Source organism: Myodes glareolus, chromosome 23 (genome assembly GCF_982192425.1).
Source record: "Myodes glareolus chromosome 23, mMyoGla1.1, whole genome shotgun sequence".
Lineage (NCBI taxonomy): Eukaryota > Metazoa > Chordata > Mammalia > Rodentia > Cricetidae > Myodes > Myodes glareolus.
Genome location: NC_142048.1, coordinates 54,665,677 through 54,686,844, shown reverse-complemented (window position 1 = coordinate 54,686,844; position 21,168 = coordinate 54,665,677). Strand labels below are relative to the sequence as shown.

The 21,168-nt window shown below is 43.6% G+C and overlaps 1 protein-coding gene across 1 annotated transcript in view; it reads left to right on the top strand.

Annotated features, from left to right (window-relative positions):
• Positions 1 to 21,168, top strand: part of Dlgap2 (DLG associated protein 2) — a 733,863-nt gene that overhangs the window by 88,294 nt on the left and 624,401 nt on the right. The window contains exon 2 of the mRNA XM_048456266.3: positions 9,219 to 9,318. Coding sequence (XP_048312223.3) covers positions 9,304 to 9,318 — 15 coding nt within the window. The 5' untranslated portion in view covers positions 9,219 to 9,303. The remainder of the gene's footprint in view (positions 1 to 9,218; positions 9,319 to 21,168) is intronic.

Here is a 21,168-nt window from a genome sequence, read left to right as displayed (position 1 = left end):
GAGGGGGGAGGGGCTGTGCTCTCTTCCCGGACAGGCAGGCCGCCCAGGCGAGCACCCACTCACCTCTCTGGGAAGAGCTCCTCAGCAGTGCAACAGGGCTAGCTGGTCTTCCCAGGACCCCAAACCTGATTTTTCTTAACCCAGAATGAATCTACAGCCTCTCATTTCCCGAGGAAACAAAAGCAAAACCTTCTTCTCCAGAGTAGCATATCTTTTGACTTAAATTTTGAAGAAGCCAAAGCATTTCCAAAATATATATGTTGTATTAATCCAGCAGCATTTGTAATCAAATGTCTTTTAGCAGCTCTTGTTCCTTCCTCAGTCAAAGATAACACAATAACATACAGTGTCCAGGCTTTCTGTGTATTTTCCTTCTTTTCATGGCTTTATTTTAAACTTTATTTCTTTTATTTTTAATTTTTGTTTTTTTTTTCAGACAAGGTTTCTCTGTGTATCTTTGGCTGTCTTGGAGCTCACTCTGTAGACCAAGTTGTCCTTGAACTCACAGAGATCTGCCTGCCTCTGCCTCCCAAGTGCTGGAGTTAAAGATGTGTGCCACCGCATCCAACCACTCACTTTCTTTCTTTTTTATTTTAAGGACTTTATCCTTTTTCTTTTCTCTCCCAAGCCTACATATATTGTTAATCACACTGTAAACTGTTTAGAGGTTTTCTTTGTCTTTGAATCTCTCTCTGCTGTACATCTCTTTTTCTGACCATATGAGTCTTTAATTTGCTAAGTGATATGGCTAGGATTAAAGTTGTGGCTTCCGTGGCTAGTTCCTCCCCATTCCTTAACTTTCTGAGAGTCTAGCCTCATGACAGAGGTACTGGTGGGAACTGTGTTTATTGCCACAACTTAATAGAGTTTCAAGGTCCCTGTTACCACCAAAAAGCATGCTGTCAGCGATTCATAAACACCATTTAAGTGCTTGGTAGTGGGACCTCTTATAAGGGCTGAAAGGTTTTTGCAGTTAAAGCTGAATCAGGAAGCCTCTCTTAAATGAGATATGCTTGTCTCTAGCAAACAGAGCCCACCTGAGAAAATGCTGCTACCTGATTGGGATGGAGGAAGGGTGGATATGGGAGCAGGGAAGTAGATATCTTAATTAAGGGAGCCATTTTAGTTTTGGCAAGAGACTTGACTCTAGAGGGGTTCCCAGGTGTCCAAGGAGATGTCCCCAGCTTGTTTTTTGGGCAGCAGAGGAGAGGGTGCCTGAACTGGCCTTATCCCATAGCCACACTGATGAATATCTTGCATATCACCATAGAACCTTCATCTGGCGATGGATGGAGATAGAGACAGAGACCCACATTGGAGCATTGGACTGAGCTCCCAAGGTCCAAAAGAAGAGCAGGGGGGAGAACATGAGCAAAGAAGTCAGGACCACGAGGGGTGCGTCCACCCACTGAGATGGTGGGATTGATCTAATGGGAGCTCACCAAGGCCAGCTGGACTGGGACTGAACGAGCATGTGATCAAAGTGGACTCTCTGAATGTGGCTGACAATGAAGGCTGACTGAGAAGCCAAGGACAATGGCACTGGGTTTTGATTCTGCTGCATGGACTGGCTTTGTGGGAGCCTAGTCTGTTTGGATGCTCACCTTCCTAGACCTGGATGGAGGGGGGAGGGCCTTGGACTTCCCACAGGGCAGGGCACCCTGACTGCTCTTAGGACTGGAGAGAGAGGGGGAGGGTGAGTGGGGGGAGTGGAAGGGAAATGGGAAGAGGGGAGGAGGTGGAAATTTTAAATAAATAAATAAATAAAAAAGAAAATGCTGCTACCGAGAAGCCATGTTTAACTCTGTTCATTTTGTGTCTAGAATTCCTTCCCAAACTCTCTCAGGTTTTAAGTGGATTTAGTTGTCCACATTGACATCATTTGTTGACCGAGGTTTCTGTCCCGCTCGGTCCTACAGCCATTCAATCCCAAAGAAACACACAGAGCTCTACATTAATTATAAACTGGTTCGGCCATTAGCTCAGGCTTCTTATTGACATTAGTAAGTTACATTAACCAATAATTTATTTCTGTGCTAGCCATATGGCTTGGTACCTTTTTATCAGGGAGGCATTCTCATATTGCTTCCACTGCATCTGGGTGATGGCTGAAGACTGAGTCTTTCCTCTTCCCATAGTTCTCCTTTTCTCTTCACCCCACCTCCATGTCCTGCCTGGCCACCCTGCCTGTACTTCCTGCCTGGCTACTGGCCAATCATCATTTTATTAAAATACAAGTAACACATCTTTATAAGGTACAAGACCATTGTCCCACAGCAGTTCTTTGCCAAAGTATCACAAGTGGCCTCCAGCCTTGTTGCTGTGAGAGCCCTTGCTTCCCTCTGATACCCCACGAGCTGGGCCTCTACCATCTTCTTCTCTCTCAGTGGCACTGTTTGCCAGGCTCCTACTAGAATGACTTACCAAGCTCTGATCACAGCATTTCTCTGCTTTACTTGTTCAAAGTTTCAAAGTCTTCTCCACTCTTCCCAAAGAGTGACAGGTGGGTCCTGTTTTCTAATCCAATGGGTCCTGTTTTCTAATCCAATCTGTCTGTTTATTTTTCTTCACTTTAGCATGGATATAGCTAATATTAGGTAATTATTGAAAGGTGGGAGCCAGGTAGTGGCTCCCTTAATCCCAGCCCTTGGGAGGCAGAGGCAGGTGAATTTGAGTTTAGGGCCAGCCTGGTCTACAGAGCGAGTTCTGGGACAGGGAGGACTACACATAGAAATCCTGTTTCTCTCTCTCTCTCTCTCTCTCTCTCTCTCTCTCTCTCTCTCTCTCTGTATTAATTTCTGTTGTTTTGATCACTTTCTTTAACTTTATAAAAACCCCAACCTGTATATAATAAAGAGCTTCTGCATTGGAATCTCCCACAGCCTGTGCCATTGACTTGACGTCTTCACACCCCCTACTCCCCGGGGAAAACTGCCCACAGCAGCAACAGGCCAGCAAAAACTACACATCTTCACCTTCATTTCCATAGCTCAATCCTGTCTTCAAATCCTCCAATTTTTTTTAAGTATTACACTTGAAAATTTGATTTTGTTCAAATTTACATTATATTGAAATGCTATTTATTATCTTTTTGGTCATTAGTTAAACTATTTGGCAAAATATAGTACAGCCCATTTGGTATGTACCATTACACATCTGTGCTAATGGCAGGGCAGTGCTTCTGAAATAGTGGCGAATATGAAGTGGCAGATGGCCAATCTCTTATAATCGGATTCCACACAAGGCTCTTTGCCACCTCTTGTTTTTGAAGCATGTGGTCTATAAATGAAAACTTCGCTGCACTCTAAATTGTTTTTCTATACTCCTTATTTATGGCACATGACATCTTGTCATTTTTCCTAACCTTTGTTTGCTAAGTTTTATGGGTATTTTCAATAGGCTAATCAACTGCAAAAGAGGAATAATTGAGTTTTCTTGTCCAATTTGTTTATCAGTGGCTTTTAAAACTGTGGACAGAAGAGGAAGAAAGTGGTGCCCAGCAATGTGAATCAGTGTCCGCATGTCACTGTCTGTGTGGGTTTTCTTACTGTGCCAACAGGTACCCAACTCAGTTCCCAGTAGTTCCCATCTTTGGGGATGCCGTTGTATTAGGGACACATGTTGAAATGTCACTAATGAGGTGATCTTCATCCTTCTTAACAGCTAGGGGGTATTGTATTTGTGAGTGTTGTCCATGGCTGTCTCACCTGTCAAAGCTGGTGCCTGTGAGGCAAGCAGAAGACCCCGTGCCATCCTCCTGATCCATCCTGCTTCCTTGGGAACATCCTTATTACTGTTCGGTCGTCCACAGCTGTGCCATTATTGCCATGCTACCTGGGACTTTGGAGGGCACTGGCTGCACCATTGGCCATGGGGTTTGTACTAGGTGCAGATCTTTGACATGGGACAGACAAGGTCTCTTCGTATCCCCGAGGCAATTTCTGATGAAATTGGAAGACACTTTGGAAGACAGAAAAGAAAAAAGAAAGAAAGAAAGAAATCCTTGAGAATCCTGGTCAGTCCTCCTGGCATCTACAGGGTGTGATTAACACCCAGCTGAGGACAGTCTGTGGGAAGAGATGGGAGCAACCCAGCAGCAGCATCGCCAAGTAACTGAATCAGATCACCCTGGGCATTGACTTGGACAGTTATGGAGCCAGTTAATCAGCTTAACATTCATGAAGAGATTGAATTACCGTTACTTGTGGTTCCTGAGGATATGGAAGGACCTCAGGGAGTGGTTTCTCCAGATGTCTGCCATTTGCTTTTGTCAGGCAGAGTTCCCCAAAGGGTTGTGCTGGGTGAAATGCACATCTGTCTCCCCATGTCTGCAGAGAGAACAGAGGTGAGAGGGAACCTCATCATGAGGAGGTGGCTCTGGGGTCACAGATGCCAGAGTCTCACATCTGGATGGAGGTTCTCCGGAGACCAGTGAGCTGCTGATGCGGCAGTTGGATGCACTCGCTGACTCTCCATGACCTTAGTTCATCCCATATGAGGACATGAGAGGCCTGAAGTTGCCCCAGGAAGCCTATGCCTTCTAGTGTCCCCAGAGGACACCCTCTGCCCCAGTCTCCAGGGATTTGGCATAGATTATTCTCATGGGAAACAAGGTTTTCAGTAGAGGAAGATATAGGTGTGTGTGACAGTGTAGGGCAGAGAAGTCTTTGTCATTCGAGATGTAGAGACATTGGGGAATGAATTAGAGAATGATTCTCTTGCTGATAATTAAATGCTCAGCATATTCTCGGTGTGATCTATATCTACAGAATGGCATGCCCCAAACTAATCAGACAGCCAACAAGTGGAATTAAGTTGGCTAGAGAGCCTTGCATCAGTTGTATGGCAAAGTTGGATTAACAGATTAGCAATCACCAGTCAGGAAGAACTGGATTGCAAAGTCAGACCGACATTGTGATTGCCAGCTTTGGAGCCGAGGACTACTGAATTCAAGACAAATTAGTGACCATGCTAATATACCTTTAGTGAAATTGCTATTTAAACCATATTGATTCAGTTTAATGATGATTTTATGTATATATGTGTATATGCTTGCAAAGTCTTTAGAGATATTCTTACTCCCCAAATATGGGAGCATTGCACAAAATGAGGAGTTCTTAGGTGATGCCTGATTTGAGTCACTAAAGAAATTAACTTCCTTCCACCCCTGGCTTCAGAGAATCCTCAGACTGGATTAGACCAACTGATCAAAATCGCTAGAGATTTTACCAGGGCCTTAAAATAATCTGTAGGGATTATTTTGCAAGAAATTTGAAAGTCAAGGTGAAATGGTTGGTTTTCTTATTCACTGTAAGTGATGAGCACCGGCTATGGTCAGGTAACTGCCATAGGCCAGAGACACAAGTTTTCATACACCTGCTTATAAAACCACCATCTTGTGATTCATAAATTCTACCTGAGATTTTATGAACTGACAATTGTATGTTATTTAAACTTTCCTCAAGTGACAAACATCATTGTCTTTTAGTTACTTCAGAACTGGGTAAATTTAGCAGAAAAAGGTCATCTCACTTAAGACTGAGAAAATATTTTAAAAATACAAGCTAATTCCATCTATTTAGATGTGGAATATGAGTGACTTTGCTTTATAAATGAAGTATTGCTTCAATAGTAAGATCTTGGTTGTAATAATGCATGAATTGAGCATATTAGAGAAAACTAACTATATCGTTAGATAATGGAAAACCTTGATATAGTATAATAGCCATTTCTGACAATATTTCAAATGAATTACAAGTGGCATAAATGGATGCAGCATCTGGAAGATTCTAGAAAATGCCCCTGACATGGATAGGAGTCTAGTCTAGGAGGGAGCTTAGCTGTGGAGCACCTGAGAAACCTAGCACTGCTCCTGCAAACCTGTGTGGTCCAGTACATGTGCCATTGGAAAAACATATGAGGTCAGGGGTTAGCAATGGAGTGGAAGATGGAAGTCTACATCAGACAGAACTTTGATAAATACAGAATCACTGGATAAAAGTCCCCAATGGTATTACACATAGTAAGATAGAGGGAAACTGGGTCCCATGTCAGAAACCACAGTAGCCTCACAACATGCCTTGGTCTGACAGAGGAGCACCGTGCATGAACTGTGGCCAATGCCTGGTACAGAGAGGGCTTTAAATGGCAGATTCACTGTGAGCTCATTACTTCTGGGAGTGTCTGTCTGTCTGCATGTGTAAGGCATGTATGCATATGTGTTGGCTAGTTCACAGTGGTGTGTTTTCCTGTTTGGAACAACAGTGCAAGAGGGGTGAGAGGGGACCTGATTGAGGGTAATAAAACTGACCCATGAGAAGAACTTGGCAAGACTGTTCCACAAAATGTTTTAAAAAATGTGAATTGTGGGTTCAGTGCTAGGAGAAACGTGAATGCTTCAGGTAATGAATAAATCTTGAGATGCTTTTGTACGAGTGGTACTTTCAAATTAAGAAAATACAGATTATTCAGTAAAGTTTCTGGGATAATTGGTTGTCTACTGCAGAGAAATAATTAATTTCCAATTGACAACTTAAAAAATTTAAGTATGTTGCATATATAATAATTAAAAATAGTTATAGAAATTTTAAAAGAAAATATAGGGCCTTGACGTATAGCACAGCTGCTAAGAGCGTGTTCTAGAGGAGTTGAGTTCAATTCTTAGCACTGATGTCACACCAAGGCCTTCTCCAGGGGATCTGGCACCTCTTACTTGCAAGGTGTTGTGCTGACATGCACACACCTACCCACAGACAGACACACACACAGACACACATACATGACTGGAGATGAAGTAATAATAACAAGAACATGTATTACAATGCGATTTTTAAATTTAGTTTTGAGAATATCTCCCTAACCCCAAATGCCATCAAAGACATAATTCAGAATTGACAGATTTAGACACTCAAATAAGCATAATGCCTTTTCAGTTATTGATAAAAAATGCCATAAGGAAGTCAGTAGACTAACCATAAACTTAAAGAAAATATTTGCATGGGGCTAAGAAGATAGTACATTGGGTACAATGCTTCATACACAAGCACAATGATGGGAATTTGGATCTGCATCCCTCACGTCAGTGCTGGTGGACATGACAACCTGCCTGCAAAACCATTGCAATCCCAGCATATGATTCCAGCACCCAGCAGAGATGGGGGACTCTCCAGAGCAAGCCGGCTTGCTGGACTAGCTGAGTTCTGGATTTAGGTGAGAGACCCTGCGTCAGCATATAAAGTAGAGAACAATAAATATGAATGCACAAACACCACACACATGCACGCACACATGCGCACACATGCACACAAAGGTAAATATTTGTAACTGAAAGTGTTGTTGAGTGGTCTGATATATATATATATATATGTTTGTATGCATGTATATACATACATACACACACACACATATGTATAAAGATATTCGACACAGTAATTTAACTGTACACCCTGAAGGAAAACCAAAGGAACACAGTTTGCACAGAAGACTCTTGCTCAACAATCAAGTTAGTGACTCCCAGACTCCGTGAAAACAACAGGAAACTTTCTGTTTCTAGAGGCAAACAGCAGAGATTTATAGTATGTGGCTGTGAACTGAGACTGATGTTGGTGGAGGACTATGTGAGTAATGTACATGTCCTTTTACTCCACGGTAGTTTCTAGAGACTGCTCTGGGTAAACGAGGCTGGAAAGCGTCGAGAGCTTTTGCACCGTTCTTAGCAATTGGGATAACTGGACAGAACACAATAACCAAGCGTGTGGGACTTACAGGGTCTGTTATGGTGCATGCTCGCTCTCTTTCCCTCTTTCTTTCTCTGTGTGTGCACGTGCATGCACATGAGTGTGTGTATGTTTATATCAGTGTAAGCATGCATGGTGCATGTGTGAAGGTCAGACACAGCCTCATGTTTTGGTCCTCGCCTTCTGCCTTGTTTGAGACAGGGTCTCTTTTTTGTCACTGCATACGCCAGACTACCTGGCCCATGACCCTCCAGGGATTTGCCTCTCTCTGTTTCTCTTCTCTCTCTAGGAGTTTTAGAATTACAGACATGGGATACCATGCCCAGTTTTGTGTAGGTTCTGGGAAATCCTAGCTCTAGTCCTCACACTGATGCAGTAAGTGCTTTTGTCACTGAGCCATCTACCTAGTCCTGTCGTGGTCCTTTAGTACCAGAAAAAAAAAAAAAACACCACGTAGTTCTGTATTCACAAATGTGAAGCAAGGAGGATGGGGCAAGGAAATGTCCATTCTAAAAGTTCTGATGGCTGATGTCTAGGCTTGGATTTGCGTGGATAGACAGTGAGAGGTGTGTGTTAGCTGGTGGGGAGAAATGAATTAAACTGACTCTGAGTTCGTATATTGTTATGTAACGAATATGCCCCAAATGTACTTCTTTAAAAATCCATATCTTTGGCTTATTAGCATTGTGCATTTACAAGTATTTACTTGGCACTTAGTAACCCATTATCAAATTGGTGTTGGCCTATGATTTAGGCAACAAAATAGTTTTCAGAAGACATTGTACACTACACAGCTTTCATAAACTGCAGGAGAATAATGTGTCATAATTATGACTTTTAGGGCTCACAGAAAGTACACGTAGAAGAGTGTTTTATGAGCCTACCAGTTCAATATGAAACAGAGAACTTCGCATTTTCTAGTATGACATTATGGAGCCAAAGTTTCTCTGTCATTTGGTTCGTATTTGGTACAATGGTGACTTCATGTGTTCGTATGCAAGGGATGTAAAAAGTAAGGAGTTCTGGAATCTCTCAAACACATGGATCAGCACTTAACTTTCAGACAGAGCAACCTTCAGCGTTGTTTGGGGCTATAGTCCTTTTATAGATCTAATATGGTCACTTCCGTCTCTCAGTGTGCCTGGCTTGGGGGTTGATTTGCCAATACTGGTTTCATCACCAAGCTATAGCAGGAGTTACAAATCTTGATTTAAAGCGTAGTTTTTCTTTTTCTCTCAGGCTTAATATTTTGGAGTTGTTAAAGCCATTTATCATTTCACATCCCGCTTTAAAATTGAGATATTTTTCACAGCTGTGCATGCTGTGTGTACTTAGCGTAGCACTCGCGATTGCGGTTCTTAATCTATTTAATTATTACTGAGTTGCTTATTTTTAATGTTTACTCCATGCCTTTTTCCCCTGGGGGGAGATTGTTTACCCTTTTTTATCATTTTCCCCATTTCTATCCATTCCTCATCTTAGGATTCCCCACCATCTGAGGCCCGGCCATAGTCCTACGTGATTTCTCAGCAGCTTGCGAACCCCAGCCCGCGCCCTGCCAGCCATAATGGGGACGGCTCAGGTACCGTGCGATCTCACTCTTTTTCTTTCCTTCCTGTGTTTGTCCTAAGCATTTCCTCATTGCCTGCTACGACAGGGCCTCTGTCCCAGGAGGGGGGTAAAGGATGATGGACCGAAGTCCAGCTGCCAAAGGACTCTATGCTAGCGAGGAGCTGGTGAGCCAAGGATGTCTGTAATGATATCATAGCATGTCCCTAAACCTCCAGGTGCTTCGGGCTGTGTTTTCTAGGCAAATTGATGTGCATTTCTGACATTCACAGAAACTCAGTGGGTTTTTCTTTCTTTTTTTTTTTTTTGGTGATAATTAAGTAAGGGCCAAGAGAATGTTGACATTGGTTGGTGAGGCCCCTCCACAGCATCTGCTACTTTGTGTTGCCTGCTGGCCTGTGGGTTGGTCCATTCAGGAGAGCTGAGTATGTAGAAATGACAGGGAGCTAAATATAGGTTCCTACTGGTTTTACAAAAGCTGTTCTGTGGGATCTGGTGGCTGTGCTGGTGTGTGTGTGTGTGTGTGTGTGTACGTGCGCGCGTGTGTGTAAGGTAAGTGATGTTCTGCATCTATAGAGATGGCTTTTGGTCAGACAGGAAAACAGCTTTCAAACGATAACAGCCTTTCTCCTACTGCTGACTTTAGTGCCCCATCTTGGGGCAACCCAAGGAACCCCTAGAAACATGACCCACTTCTCAGATGTCTGGAATGTAGTTGAGGGCAGAGTCGTAGTTTTTGTGGCTCCTCAGTGCCAAGGAAGAGATCAGAGAGCCAGCGAGTCTCCACGGGAGAGGCATTTTCTTTCGCTTGTCAAGGGGAAGTGGTGATTAGGCACAATGTAATCTTATTTCTTGCTTCAGAAGAGATTTAGATGGATGAGAAATGTCCCCTTTTTGGATGGATCCTTGTTGCCACTGCTATCCTGACTGATAATCTCTTTCCTTTTCTCTGGTGGCAGACATTCTTGACTCAGGGATCAAATATTTTCCTTACTGATTTCACAGTCTGAGGAGCTGGGGTTGACCTCAAGCTGTAAAGTCAGTCTCCACAGCCAGAGCACTTGCTGGGCTCCTCATCTGGGATGTTGGAAGGTTTGCAAAGAGGCTTGGAAGTGGTGTGCGGCAGGCTCTGTCTCTCTGTCTCTGTCTCCGTCTCTGCTTGTGCGTCCCTCTCTCCCTCCCATCTCATGCTGCCAAGACCAACCATAGCTTTTCAGGAAGGCTTCCCAATACTAAACACAATTCAGCAGCTGGTTTAGCCAGAAAAGAAACTCATTAAAAAGAAACTGGCATTCCAGGCATCACTCACAACACCAGATAAAGTAGCTCTGCATGGAGCTTAGTCCTGGGCTCATTTCCTGTGGCAAAGGCGTGTGGGAGACAGGGCAGTCAATGCCTGCCTCCAGCTGCCAGAAAGGCTGGAAAAACCTTTCTGTTGTTCACATTCATTTTTCATTAATACCCTGTGAGGGGTTTACAGGTGGCGTGGGGGAAGCCCTCAGTGGTATAGAGATGAATAAAATAAATAAAAATGAAGAAGAAGCTTAGGGGGTTGGCTTAGAAGAGCAAGGCAATCACTAGGCACATGACCTCGAGATCACTGAAGGCTGTGCATCTCCCGAACCGCCCCCCCTTTCTTCCTCAGACTTTCAAGTGACTTCCTTTGTCTTCAAGAGGGCTCCCCAATGGTACTAATTCTAGCCTAAACCCTGGTAAAGGGTTGGGGGGAGGAGGCAGGCTTGTGTTCCTTTTCCTGATTTGCAGCATTGGCTCTGCAGCCCCAGGACTCAGTGCAGAGGAAAGCATTGCCGGTGATCCCCCTGGGAAACAGGGTGCACCTGGGCTTCGTTTTCGTGAATGAATACAGGGGTGATACAGCATACAGATGCTGGGAGAGCTATCGTTGTTGAGATCTTTGCTGCTGTGGTATTGCTGATCTCTCTCTCTCTCTCTCTCTCTCTCTCTCTCTCTCTCTGTGTGTGTGTGTGTGTGTGTGTGTTTTAAAGGGAGGTGGTGAACTTTGATGATAAAACCATTTTGTTGCTGCTTGTGTTTAGTTTTTGAGACCCTGGGGTCCTGTGGTTCCTGTAGCTGGACCTCATCTCCATGCTAGCCGGATTCACTGGGCTGTCCAGAATCTCCCAGGGCTTTTCCTCCTTAGAAAGTCAGACCCTGAAGCAGCCGAGCATCAGGGTGGGGCAGTGGAGGCAGGAATCTGAAGATTCTGTCTGTCTCTTGGTTCCTGCATCCCTCCCTTCTTCCTGTTGTAGGAGAAATAGCCCCATTCTGTAGGGTTTTTGGACCAGTTCTTAGCATTCCATAGGAATCTGAGTAGGGAAGGAGCTGCTTCTCCAAGGATCATTGAATGGCCTGGTGGGACCTGCCCCTACTGCAGCATCTTGGGATGGCCCACTGTAGGATTCCCAGCTAATGTTGGCATGATTCCTGGCCTCATTTAGGATCGAGATGTCCTGTTAGAGCCACAAGTGATCATAAAGATGTGGGGTGAGTATCTGGTCTATACATGTGGATCAGGTTTTGGTGTTACGAGACTTTTCTGACAGCAAGCTGTCCCCCTGGCATCCCTGTCCTTTCAAGATTCTACCCTGTAGCTGGGCTTGGAAGACCAGGGGTGAGAAGTCATTGCCTGGCCTCTGATCCACTGTAAGGAGTTGTCTAGAATTTTCCCTGGTCCTGTTCTTCCTGTCTGTGTGGAATCTATGGTGACATGGGTCTTCTCTCCCTGCCCTTCATCATTCTGTGGATTACTGACTGTTCGTCTTCCCAATGAACCAGCTCTTACTCCATTGATTTTCATTGTTGATTTTATATTCTCTGCTCAGCTGATGATGTTGTTGCTGGTCTTGATTTATTCCTTTCTTCTACTTTCCTTTGGTTTTAATTCATTCTTCATTTAAAAAAAATTCCGAAGGTTAAAAATTCAGTAATTGATTTGGATCTTGGTGTCTTTTCCAAAGAGGCCCCAAGTTCTGTAGACTTATCTTTGGTTTTCTACTTTGTTGGGTGTTAGATATTTTTGTATTTCCATAAATACTTTAGAGAGGTGGCAAAGCTGCTTGGAAACAGTCTCATCTCTTTGCATTTTGTGGGGTAGGATCTGCTGAAGCCCTTCTCGTTCCCCGTGATGCTGCTGGTCCTCACCCCCTCAGCCTCCATCCAGGCTCTGGAGTGTGGGCTTCACTTAGCTACTGCTGTTCCTTCTGTTTTCTGGTCTCAGGGTGACCCTCCTTCTTACTGGATGGTATATTCTTGTTTTCCAGCCATGTTTGGGACCTGTCCTTACTTATTAAAGCCTCATTCATTTGCATGGATGTAAGGAAGGAGAGGAAGCCAAGATGGGTGTCCCATTGTCCTGTGTCCAGCCTACCTTTCTTATTAAATGTTTTCTTAGAAAGACTCAGTCCTTCTGTTCTCTCTCATTAGAGAGGATATGGTTTAGAACTGTGACAGGATGTCTCCAGGTCTTCTATATTGTTTTTGTTTTTTGTTTTTCCCTCCAGGCAGCACTGGTATGTGTTTGGAGACATTTGTGCTTAGCATTCTGGAGAGAGTTCACTACTAGTGCCCTGTAAGGAGAGGTCAGGGATGCCAAGAATGACCTGTGGCACACAGGATGGCTCCAAAGTAGAGCGTTAGCAGGACCAAAATGTGAAAGACATAACCTCTGATTCTCCAGCGTTCCCCAGGTCCACACAAGGACAATGAGGAATAATGTAACCCTGGCAGAGCATTGTTTATATTCAGTGTTGATGTTCTCTTCCCCTGGAAATGATTGTCACAAGTTTGCATGCAGGGTCATTTAAATTAATTATAATTACAATGTACATTTGATATGGGGGAGTCTTTGAATCACCCTCTGAGACTGGTTGACACATTTGTGAGTTCATACTGCAGACCCCCACCAGTGATGTTGTAGTCACACCCTATGGGGATTGGGATAGTAAGCAAGCTCCACTGTGCTGGCCTCTGCGGGATTTTGTCTCATTTAGAGGAAGATATTACAGGAGCGATTCTCAGCATTGAGTGCAGGCCAAATCACAAATATCCCCGAGGAGTGAAATACAACTTATTTTGTAAATGTAGTGTCTAGTCTTTAAGGTAAATGTGAATAGAGTCGGATTGATCAGAGATTACATAGACGAGAAACTGAGCAGGACTCATTTATTATTCCAGATGTGCCAATGTACTGAATTTGAGTCCAAAAAAACAATCTAGACTATAGCTTTGTTTGTTTCTGTTGCGTGGAAAAAAATCTTTTCTTTCTTTCTTTCTTTCTTTTTTTTTTTGTTAGGGTTTGGAGAAAGTCCTCTGGTTCTTAAAATTTGTTTAACTTTGGCAAACTTGGTTGTTTTCTTTGTTGATCTCATATCCAGTTTGGCAGCACTGGCTAAGCAGGGGAAACTGGCTGTGCCTTCCTTGCCCATGCATCTCCTAATGGAAACCTTGCAGGCTTAGCCGTAGCTAACACTGGCAGGGGTTTCTGATAGCTCAGTGGGGTGTGGAGGTACAGCCATGACCAGGACTTGATCAGCATGTGGAAATGCAGATTCTGAGGTAGGTCCCTGGGCATTTCCTGTTCGATGGTGTCAGAGTTTACACCGCCATGTTCTCGCATAGCTGCATGTTGATGAGCCATTACCTCAGCTCCTACTCTTTGCTGCCCTCAGATTTATATTGTCTTCCTACAAGGATCTCTGGGCTCTGGCACAGTAGCACCATTGCTTTGGCAATCAGCTCTTGCTCTTTCACTTGCAGCAAGTCAGGAAGTCCATGTCCCTCTGAAAAAGACAATGGACACACCAGTTGCAGAAGTGTCTTCCATCAGGCTGACCCACGCTTTCCTTGTAGAATTGTAGAAGTCACTGTGAATCCACACACTAATTGTCCGTTTATGAGCATGGTCTGGGGAGATGGCTCAGTGGCTAAGAGGATGCAACTCTCCCAGAGGACCTGAGTTCAGCTCCTGGTTCCTGTGTCAGGTTGCTCAGCATCACGTGTAATTTCAGATCTAGGGAATCTCACACCCTCTTCTGGCCTCAGAGGGGACCCACATGCACATGGCAGATGTTGCAAAAGGAGTGGCAGGCTGCGTCCCGCCACCTGGCTCCCGGCTATATTCTGAAATAGTTACAAGGAAACTGTATTCATTTAAACACTGCCTGGCCCATTACCTCCAGACTCTTATTGGCTAACTCTTACATATTGATTCAACCCATTTCTCATAATCTGTATGTCACCACGAGCTCGTGGCTTACTGGGAAAGATTCAGCATGTCTGACCTGGCAGCTTCATGGCGGGCAGCTCTTTGACTCTGCTTCTTTCTCCCAGCATTCTGTTCTGTCTACTCCGCCCACCTATGTTCTGACCTATCAGGCCAAGCAGTTTCTTTATTAACCAATGATAGCAGCATATAGAAAGAAGACCCACCTACATCAGGCAGACACTCACATAGGCACACATGGACTCATAAATAAAAATTACATAAACCTTTAAACAAAAGCAAACAAAATCTAAACAAAAAATCTAATGTCTCACCATAGAAAAGTGACCCAACAAGAGAAGCTCAGAGGCGGTATTTTTGACATTTTGGCCACTTTCCATCTTACTATTAAACTATTTTCTAGTTTAAATTAGAAAAACTGTGTGCATTGTTATAGTAACATGTTTGACAAATTAATAATGTATATTATAATAACTTTTAAAGGTATTTTTGGGGGAGTTGAATTAGTGTACATACATGTTCAAGTGGGTGATATGTACACATGTGTGTACCTGAGGGGTCAGAGATTGACATTGGATATTTTCCTAAATTGTTCTTCATCTTACTATTTTTTAGAGTCTCTCATTGAGCCTGGAGTTCTCCAGTTGTCTACACTGGCTGGCCAGGGAGCTCCAGTGATATGCCTGTCTTATCCCCATTCTGCAGTATCCGGGTTATAGATGTGTACCATCAACACCTGACTTTTATAGGTGTGTTGGAAATCTAAAACCAGGTCTTCAGGCTTGCATAGCACATAAGTTACTGATGGAGCCATCTCCCTAGTCACCTTTGTCCATTTGTTTGTTTTTTGAGACAGACTGTAATGTGTTCCAGGCTGCCTTCAAAATTTCTGTATCACCAAGGATGACCTTAAATTTCTCATCTTCCTGCCTCAGCCTCCCTAGAGCTGAGATTACAGACAGGTGCCACCATTCTTGGTTTATGTAATGCTGGATATGGAAGCCAGGATCTTGTGCATTGCTATGCACGCATTCTAGCAGCTGAGGTACATCCCCAGCCCCGAGTAACTCTTCCTGACAACAAAATCAAAATGTCTTAATGCTGTCTGTCTGTGTGCTGTTGTGTGGACCTACTACAGGCGTGTGCAAAGCCCCACATGAATGCTAGTCTGGTATAAAGGATTCTCACAATTTCCCCTCCTTTGGATATGGAAGGGTTTTAGAAAGTATAACTTTTTTTAAAAAAAAATCTTTAGTGTGTATTTCCATACAGTTTCCAGAAAAATGTGTCATCATTGCCCTTCAGCCAAGACTGAGTGTAGCCTTTCTCCCGGGTGCTGCCTGTGACCTCTAGTTCATCTATGACCTGTGGTAAGGCTCCATCACCCCATCTCCTGAGCTGCAAGGTGACAGTTCCTGTTGTTTCTCTTCTTCATGAGTTGTACACTGTGGTCTTCTAGCTCATTTCAACAGTGCTAGGATTTTTTTTCCTTTTCTGATCATCATTGGACTTCCACTTTATCATTTGTATACATGAAATATAAGTCTTATAAGTCACGTCTAGAAATCTGTTTGCAACATCTGAGTTTGAGGCTATATCTTAAAAGCCTTCCTTTGTAAAACAAACACAAGAAGTGCACATTTGGATTTCACACTTTTGTTCATTTTTCTATCTGCAGACATTTTATGTTTATATATAGATGTGAAGTAGGGTCTCTGCTGAGTCTTCCGCCAGTTTGGTTGCCCGTCTAGCATCACACCATTGATTAGGGACAGTGCTGTGACATTTTCTGGTTTGCTAATTGAGCTTGTTCTCTCCCTCATCCTGTTTCTTTTCATGGACTTTTTTTGGTAAACATTTTTTCCCCTCTTTTCCAAGCCCCGGTGGAGGTAGTATCAGCCTCTACATTCATCCAGACTTCAGATTCACATAGCTGCAGGTACAGCTGGTCAATTCCCTGGGAAACACCTTGATATTCTAGTCACAGGCTTAGGGTGACGTGCCTTGCCAGAGTATGGTGGCCGGTGCCTCAGTGGTTCCCGTGTGACTTGTGCAGGGATCTGTTGCAGGCCAGGGAGACTTGGGCATGGCCTCATCCTGAGAGGACCCTCAGGGGAGGGTAAGTGAACTCTCCCTTCAGACCTTGCTGGGATGCTCCCATGAGCCTCTGGTGCTATCAGTCCACTGTGCTGTTGTCTCTGTTTGCAGCTCAGGCCACTGTGGGGCAAGTAGGATGAAGTCAAGGTGTCTGTGGGGCTGTTTTCTCCTAGCAGGCAATGCTTTGTGCTTTTGCCTCCTCTGGGACATCTTATCTGCAAACCTCAGGGACTGTCTATGTCCCCTAATGTTCCCTTGAGGGACGCTCTAGGTTGAGTCACCTCTATCCCAGGATCCTTCACCACCCCTGTGAAGTCTTTGTCATGTGACTCCACAGGTTTCCAGGCTCCAGGGACTTGGACCATAATAATGGATTATAATGCGTCTTTGCTGTCATTATTCTGCTTCCACAGTTCCTCCCTCCCATCTAAGTCCACATTTAGCTTTCATCTTTGGAGATTTTGTTTTCACTGTGGATTTGAGCAAAATTTCTACATTTCTTGGGTGAACAGTTACTTTTGATCTTTTTTTCCATATTTCAGAAGAAACAGGCAGGGTTAGCTCTTCTGGACTTTCAAAGCAGTGGAAAGACAAGCATTATTCATGGCGACCAGTGAGTGTCCCCGCCTTGCTCCTGGGTCTATATGTTTGCTGCTGGTACAATGGGCACACCATTTTACTGACCATCTACAGAGGTGAGAATGTCTCCTGCTTAAAAGTTAGTCAGTAGCTAATGAATAAGACCCACAAGGGCAGACCCAGAAGTCCAGTGGGACCACATACTCAGCAGCTTGGGATTGGCAGGTGTGAGTGCCAGTTGAAGGCAGGATGGTGTTAAATCACTTTGCAACTCTGTCTCGGGAGAAGGCAGTCTGGAGCGAAGGGCAGGCAAGGCAGTTCACGGAAGACACTTGTGTCTCCTCCCTCAGGGTCTGTGTACACCACCCCTGACAGGGTGCAATAGTTTCAACGTGGTTGCCAGTGTAAAAGGTGAACTCGGGGGGAAAAGACAAGCTGGAAGTCAGCCAGCGGTCCTGGGAGGTGTGTGTTGGGGTAGGTGGAGCTAGCAGGGGCTGACGTGGCCACGTCTTTATACCTCGATGCCAAGAGCACATGATTGTGTATATATTTTATTGACGAGAGTAAACAATTTTAATTTAGAGAACTGTAAATTTCACTTTACTGTTGTGCTCTGCTTACTTGAGATTTTACTCCTGCTTTTTTAGTGTTAGCTCCTTACGACTTCGCATCTTAAAAACAGCTACAAAGAAGAAATTAAAAGTCTTTATTTATTTGCAACTTTTTTATACTAAAGGCAAAAGAGAAAGATTTTTATATTAAAGGTGAAAAAGTCTTGACCAGATCAGTATAAGAGAAGGAAGCAGCCTGAGCTGCAGGGCTGGGGTGCGCTCCCACTTTGACTGGATTCCCCTAATGGCGTGGCTGGGAATGCTCTCTTCTGTCTGTTTTATTTGCTGGTTCTTCCTGCCTGTAAGGACAGCTCTTGGGACCAGTTTCCGGCTGCTGCAGAAGGAAGCTCCTTGGATACAGAGTGAGAGCCATGGCTGTGAATAGAAAGCTGAGCAGTTAGGATGCAGGGAATTATAATTGTTTTAGGAAAAGTGGCAGTGGTATGTTTTCTTCTAAGATCTATGACCTCACTAGCCGGAAGTTCATACATGTATATAGTCTGTTGTGATCATATTGACCCACTGGCCTCCTTGGGCTTACCCTAAGCGTCCCCACCCTCAATATTGAAACAACTGAATCTAAAATTTAAGAACGAGACTTTGTGGACTCAGGCACGACTTCATGTCCATGCCATGTGTCTGTGCACACACAGGTCTGTGCATGTCTGAATGTGTTTGCATGTGTGTGGTCCTGTGGTGCTTTCTCATTGGATGATGCTTATCTCTACTCAGATCATGAGCTCAACTGGATTCAAACAGAAATAAGGAATGAAACATAGTCTAAAATATTATCTGCCATTTAAATCATTTGCATTTACATATTCAAATTTGTCTTTCAACAGTTAGAATATTACCTGCTTTTCTTCAGCTAGTACTTTCTCTGAAATCTCCAAAGTTAACCCCACCATTTGAAATGCTCTCCTTAGAGACATAAGGAAACAGACCTGGAAAATCCAAGAGGCTGCCACGAGTAGTGGGCAGTCACTGATACCATAATCCACCTGCTGGTGTCACACATCTCCTGAGCTGGCTCATCTCTTACCCTTTTTCTGCCAAGCAAGCGACTACCTCTTAAAATGTTAGTATTTGGGAGCAGTTTTGCAGTAAAAATTCCCTCTGGGGTCTCTAAAACAGGGCCAGGTGTTTTCTGATCTTCAGGCTCAAAGCCTAGAGACTCCCACTTGCAGTCTCTTATGGTATTAAGGACTGCACAGGACAGGTTTTCTGGTGAACTTCAGGTTTTTTTGTGTGTTTAGAAACAGGCTCATAGTGTTTGATGTTCCCACCAAGCCCCCCCCCCCCGAGTTGTGGGGTGACCGATGTGCACAGTTGTGTGCATAGCAAGGTTCAGGTTTGCTTGTCAACTCGGAATTACGATGCGTTCTTTCGTGTAAGGTCAGTTCCTCAGGTTTTTTTTTTTTTCATACTTAGAGAATGTTCGTGTAATTAGCTTGTGTTTCTGATTGCAGTTATATCTTTTAATTGATTCATAACTCACATCACCATGTTCACAGGGCCATGGGTCAGTTGGTCTCAGGTACATGACATCTTTTTTTTCCAGGTTCCTTTTGGTGCCTGACCTAGCAGTTTTTATTGTTGAATTTATCAAACATGGGTATTTTCTATTAGGTCAGAGGCATATGTTTCTGTATGAGAACTTTTGTCTTCTGAGGTTTTTGTCTCTACTGAGTGAGGAGATCGTACACAGCAAAACCAGTAGCCCGGTTGAAACCCATTTGTTTTTTTTTCTAATTGACTTTATTGAGCTATATATTTTTTTCTGCCCCTCTGCCTTCTCTCCCCTTCCCTCTTATCCTATCCCATGATCCCCATACTCCGAATTTACTTAGGAGATCTTGTCTTTTTCTACTTCCCGTGTAGATTAGATCCATTTATGTCTCTCATAGGGTCCTCTTTGTTGTTTGGATTCTCTGAGGTTGTGAATTGTAGGCTGCCTTTTTTTTTGCTTCATAGCTAAAGATATAATATTTATCTTTTTGGGGTCTGGGTTACCTCACTCATTGTGATGTTTTCTAGCTCCATCCATTTGTCCACAAATTACAAGATGTTGTTATTTTTTCTGCTGTATAGTACTCCATTGTGTAAATGTATCACATTTTCCTTATCCAGTCTTTGGTCAAGGGACATTTTAGTTTTTTCCATGTTCTGGCTATGACAAACAATACTGTTGTGAACATTGTTGAGTACATGTCCTTGTGGAACAATTGAGCTTCCTTTGGGTATATACTCAAAAGTGGTATTGTTGGGTCTTGAGGTAGGTTGTTTCCTAATTTTCTGAGAAATTGCCATATTGAAATCCAAAGCAGATGTACCAGTTTGTACTCCCACCAGCAATGCATAAGTGTTCCCTTTACCCCATAATCTCTCCAGCATAAGTTGTCATCTGTGTTTTTGATATTGTCATTCTGACAGGTATAAGATGAAATCTTAGAGTTTGTTTGATTTGCATTTCTCTGTTGACTAAGGATGTTGAGCATTTTCTTAAGTGTCTTTCTCTGTTGAGAGTTCTCTTTTTAGGTCTGTACACTTTTTTTTATAGGATTATTTGTTCTTTTGATGACCAGTTTCTTGAGTTCTTTGTATATTTTGGAGATAAGCCCTCTGCCAGATGTGGGGTTGGTGTAGATCTTTTCCCATTCTGTAGGCTGTCATTTTGTCTTGTTGACTGTGTCCTTTGCTTTCCAGAAGCTTTTCAGTTTCAGGAGGTCCCATTTATTGTTTCTTTCAGTGTCTGTGCTGCTGGAGTTATATTTAGGACGTGGTCTCCTATGCCAATGCATTCAAGTGTACTTCCCGCTTTCTCTTCTATGAGTTTCATTGTGGTTGGTTTTATGTTAAGGTCTTTGATCCATTTGGATTTGAGTTTTGTGCATAGTGATAGATATGGACCTATTTTCATTCTTCTACATGTGTAGATGTCTGTGGTCCGTGTTACCACTGAAGTTCATGCAGATGTCTGTGGTCTGTGCTGTAACCTGAAGCCATGTTGATATCCACGAACCATGCTGCCACTGGGAGCCATATTGATGTGGGTGACCCGCCCAGCCACCTGAGTCCATAGTGACATCTGTGGTAGCCTGGGGCTGTGTTTGTGGTCTGTGCTGTCAGCAGAAACCATGTGGAAACCATTGATCTGTGCTCCCGCTGGCTGAGCAATGAAGAGCGATAAAGCTACTTGTGCAGCGGTATCGATGACTGCAGATGCACAGTTCAGAAAGAGGGACATGGAGGGCTTCTGTGACAACCTCTACTCCACCTAAAGCTCCCTCCCCACCTCAAAAAAAGCAATATCCTAAACAGGAAGCCATTGAAG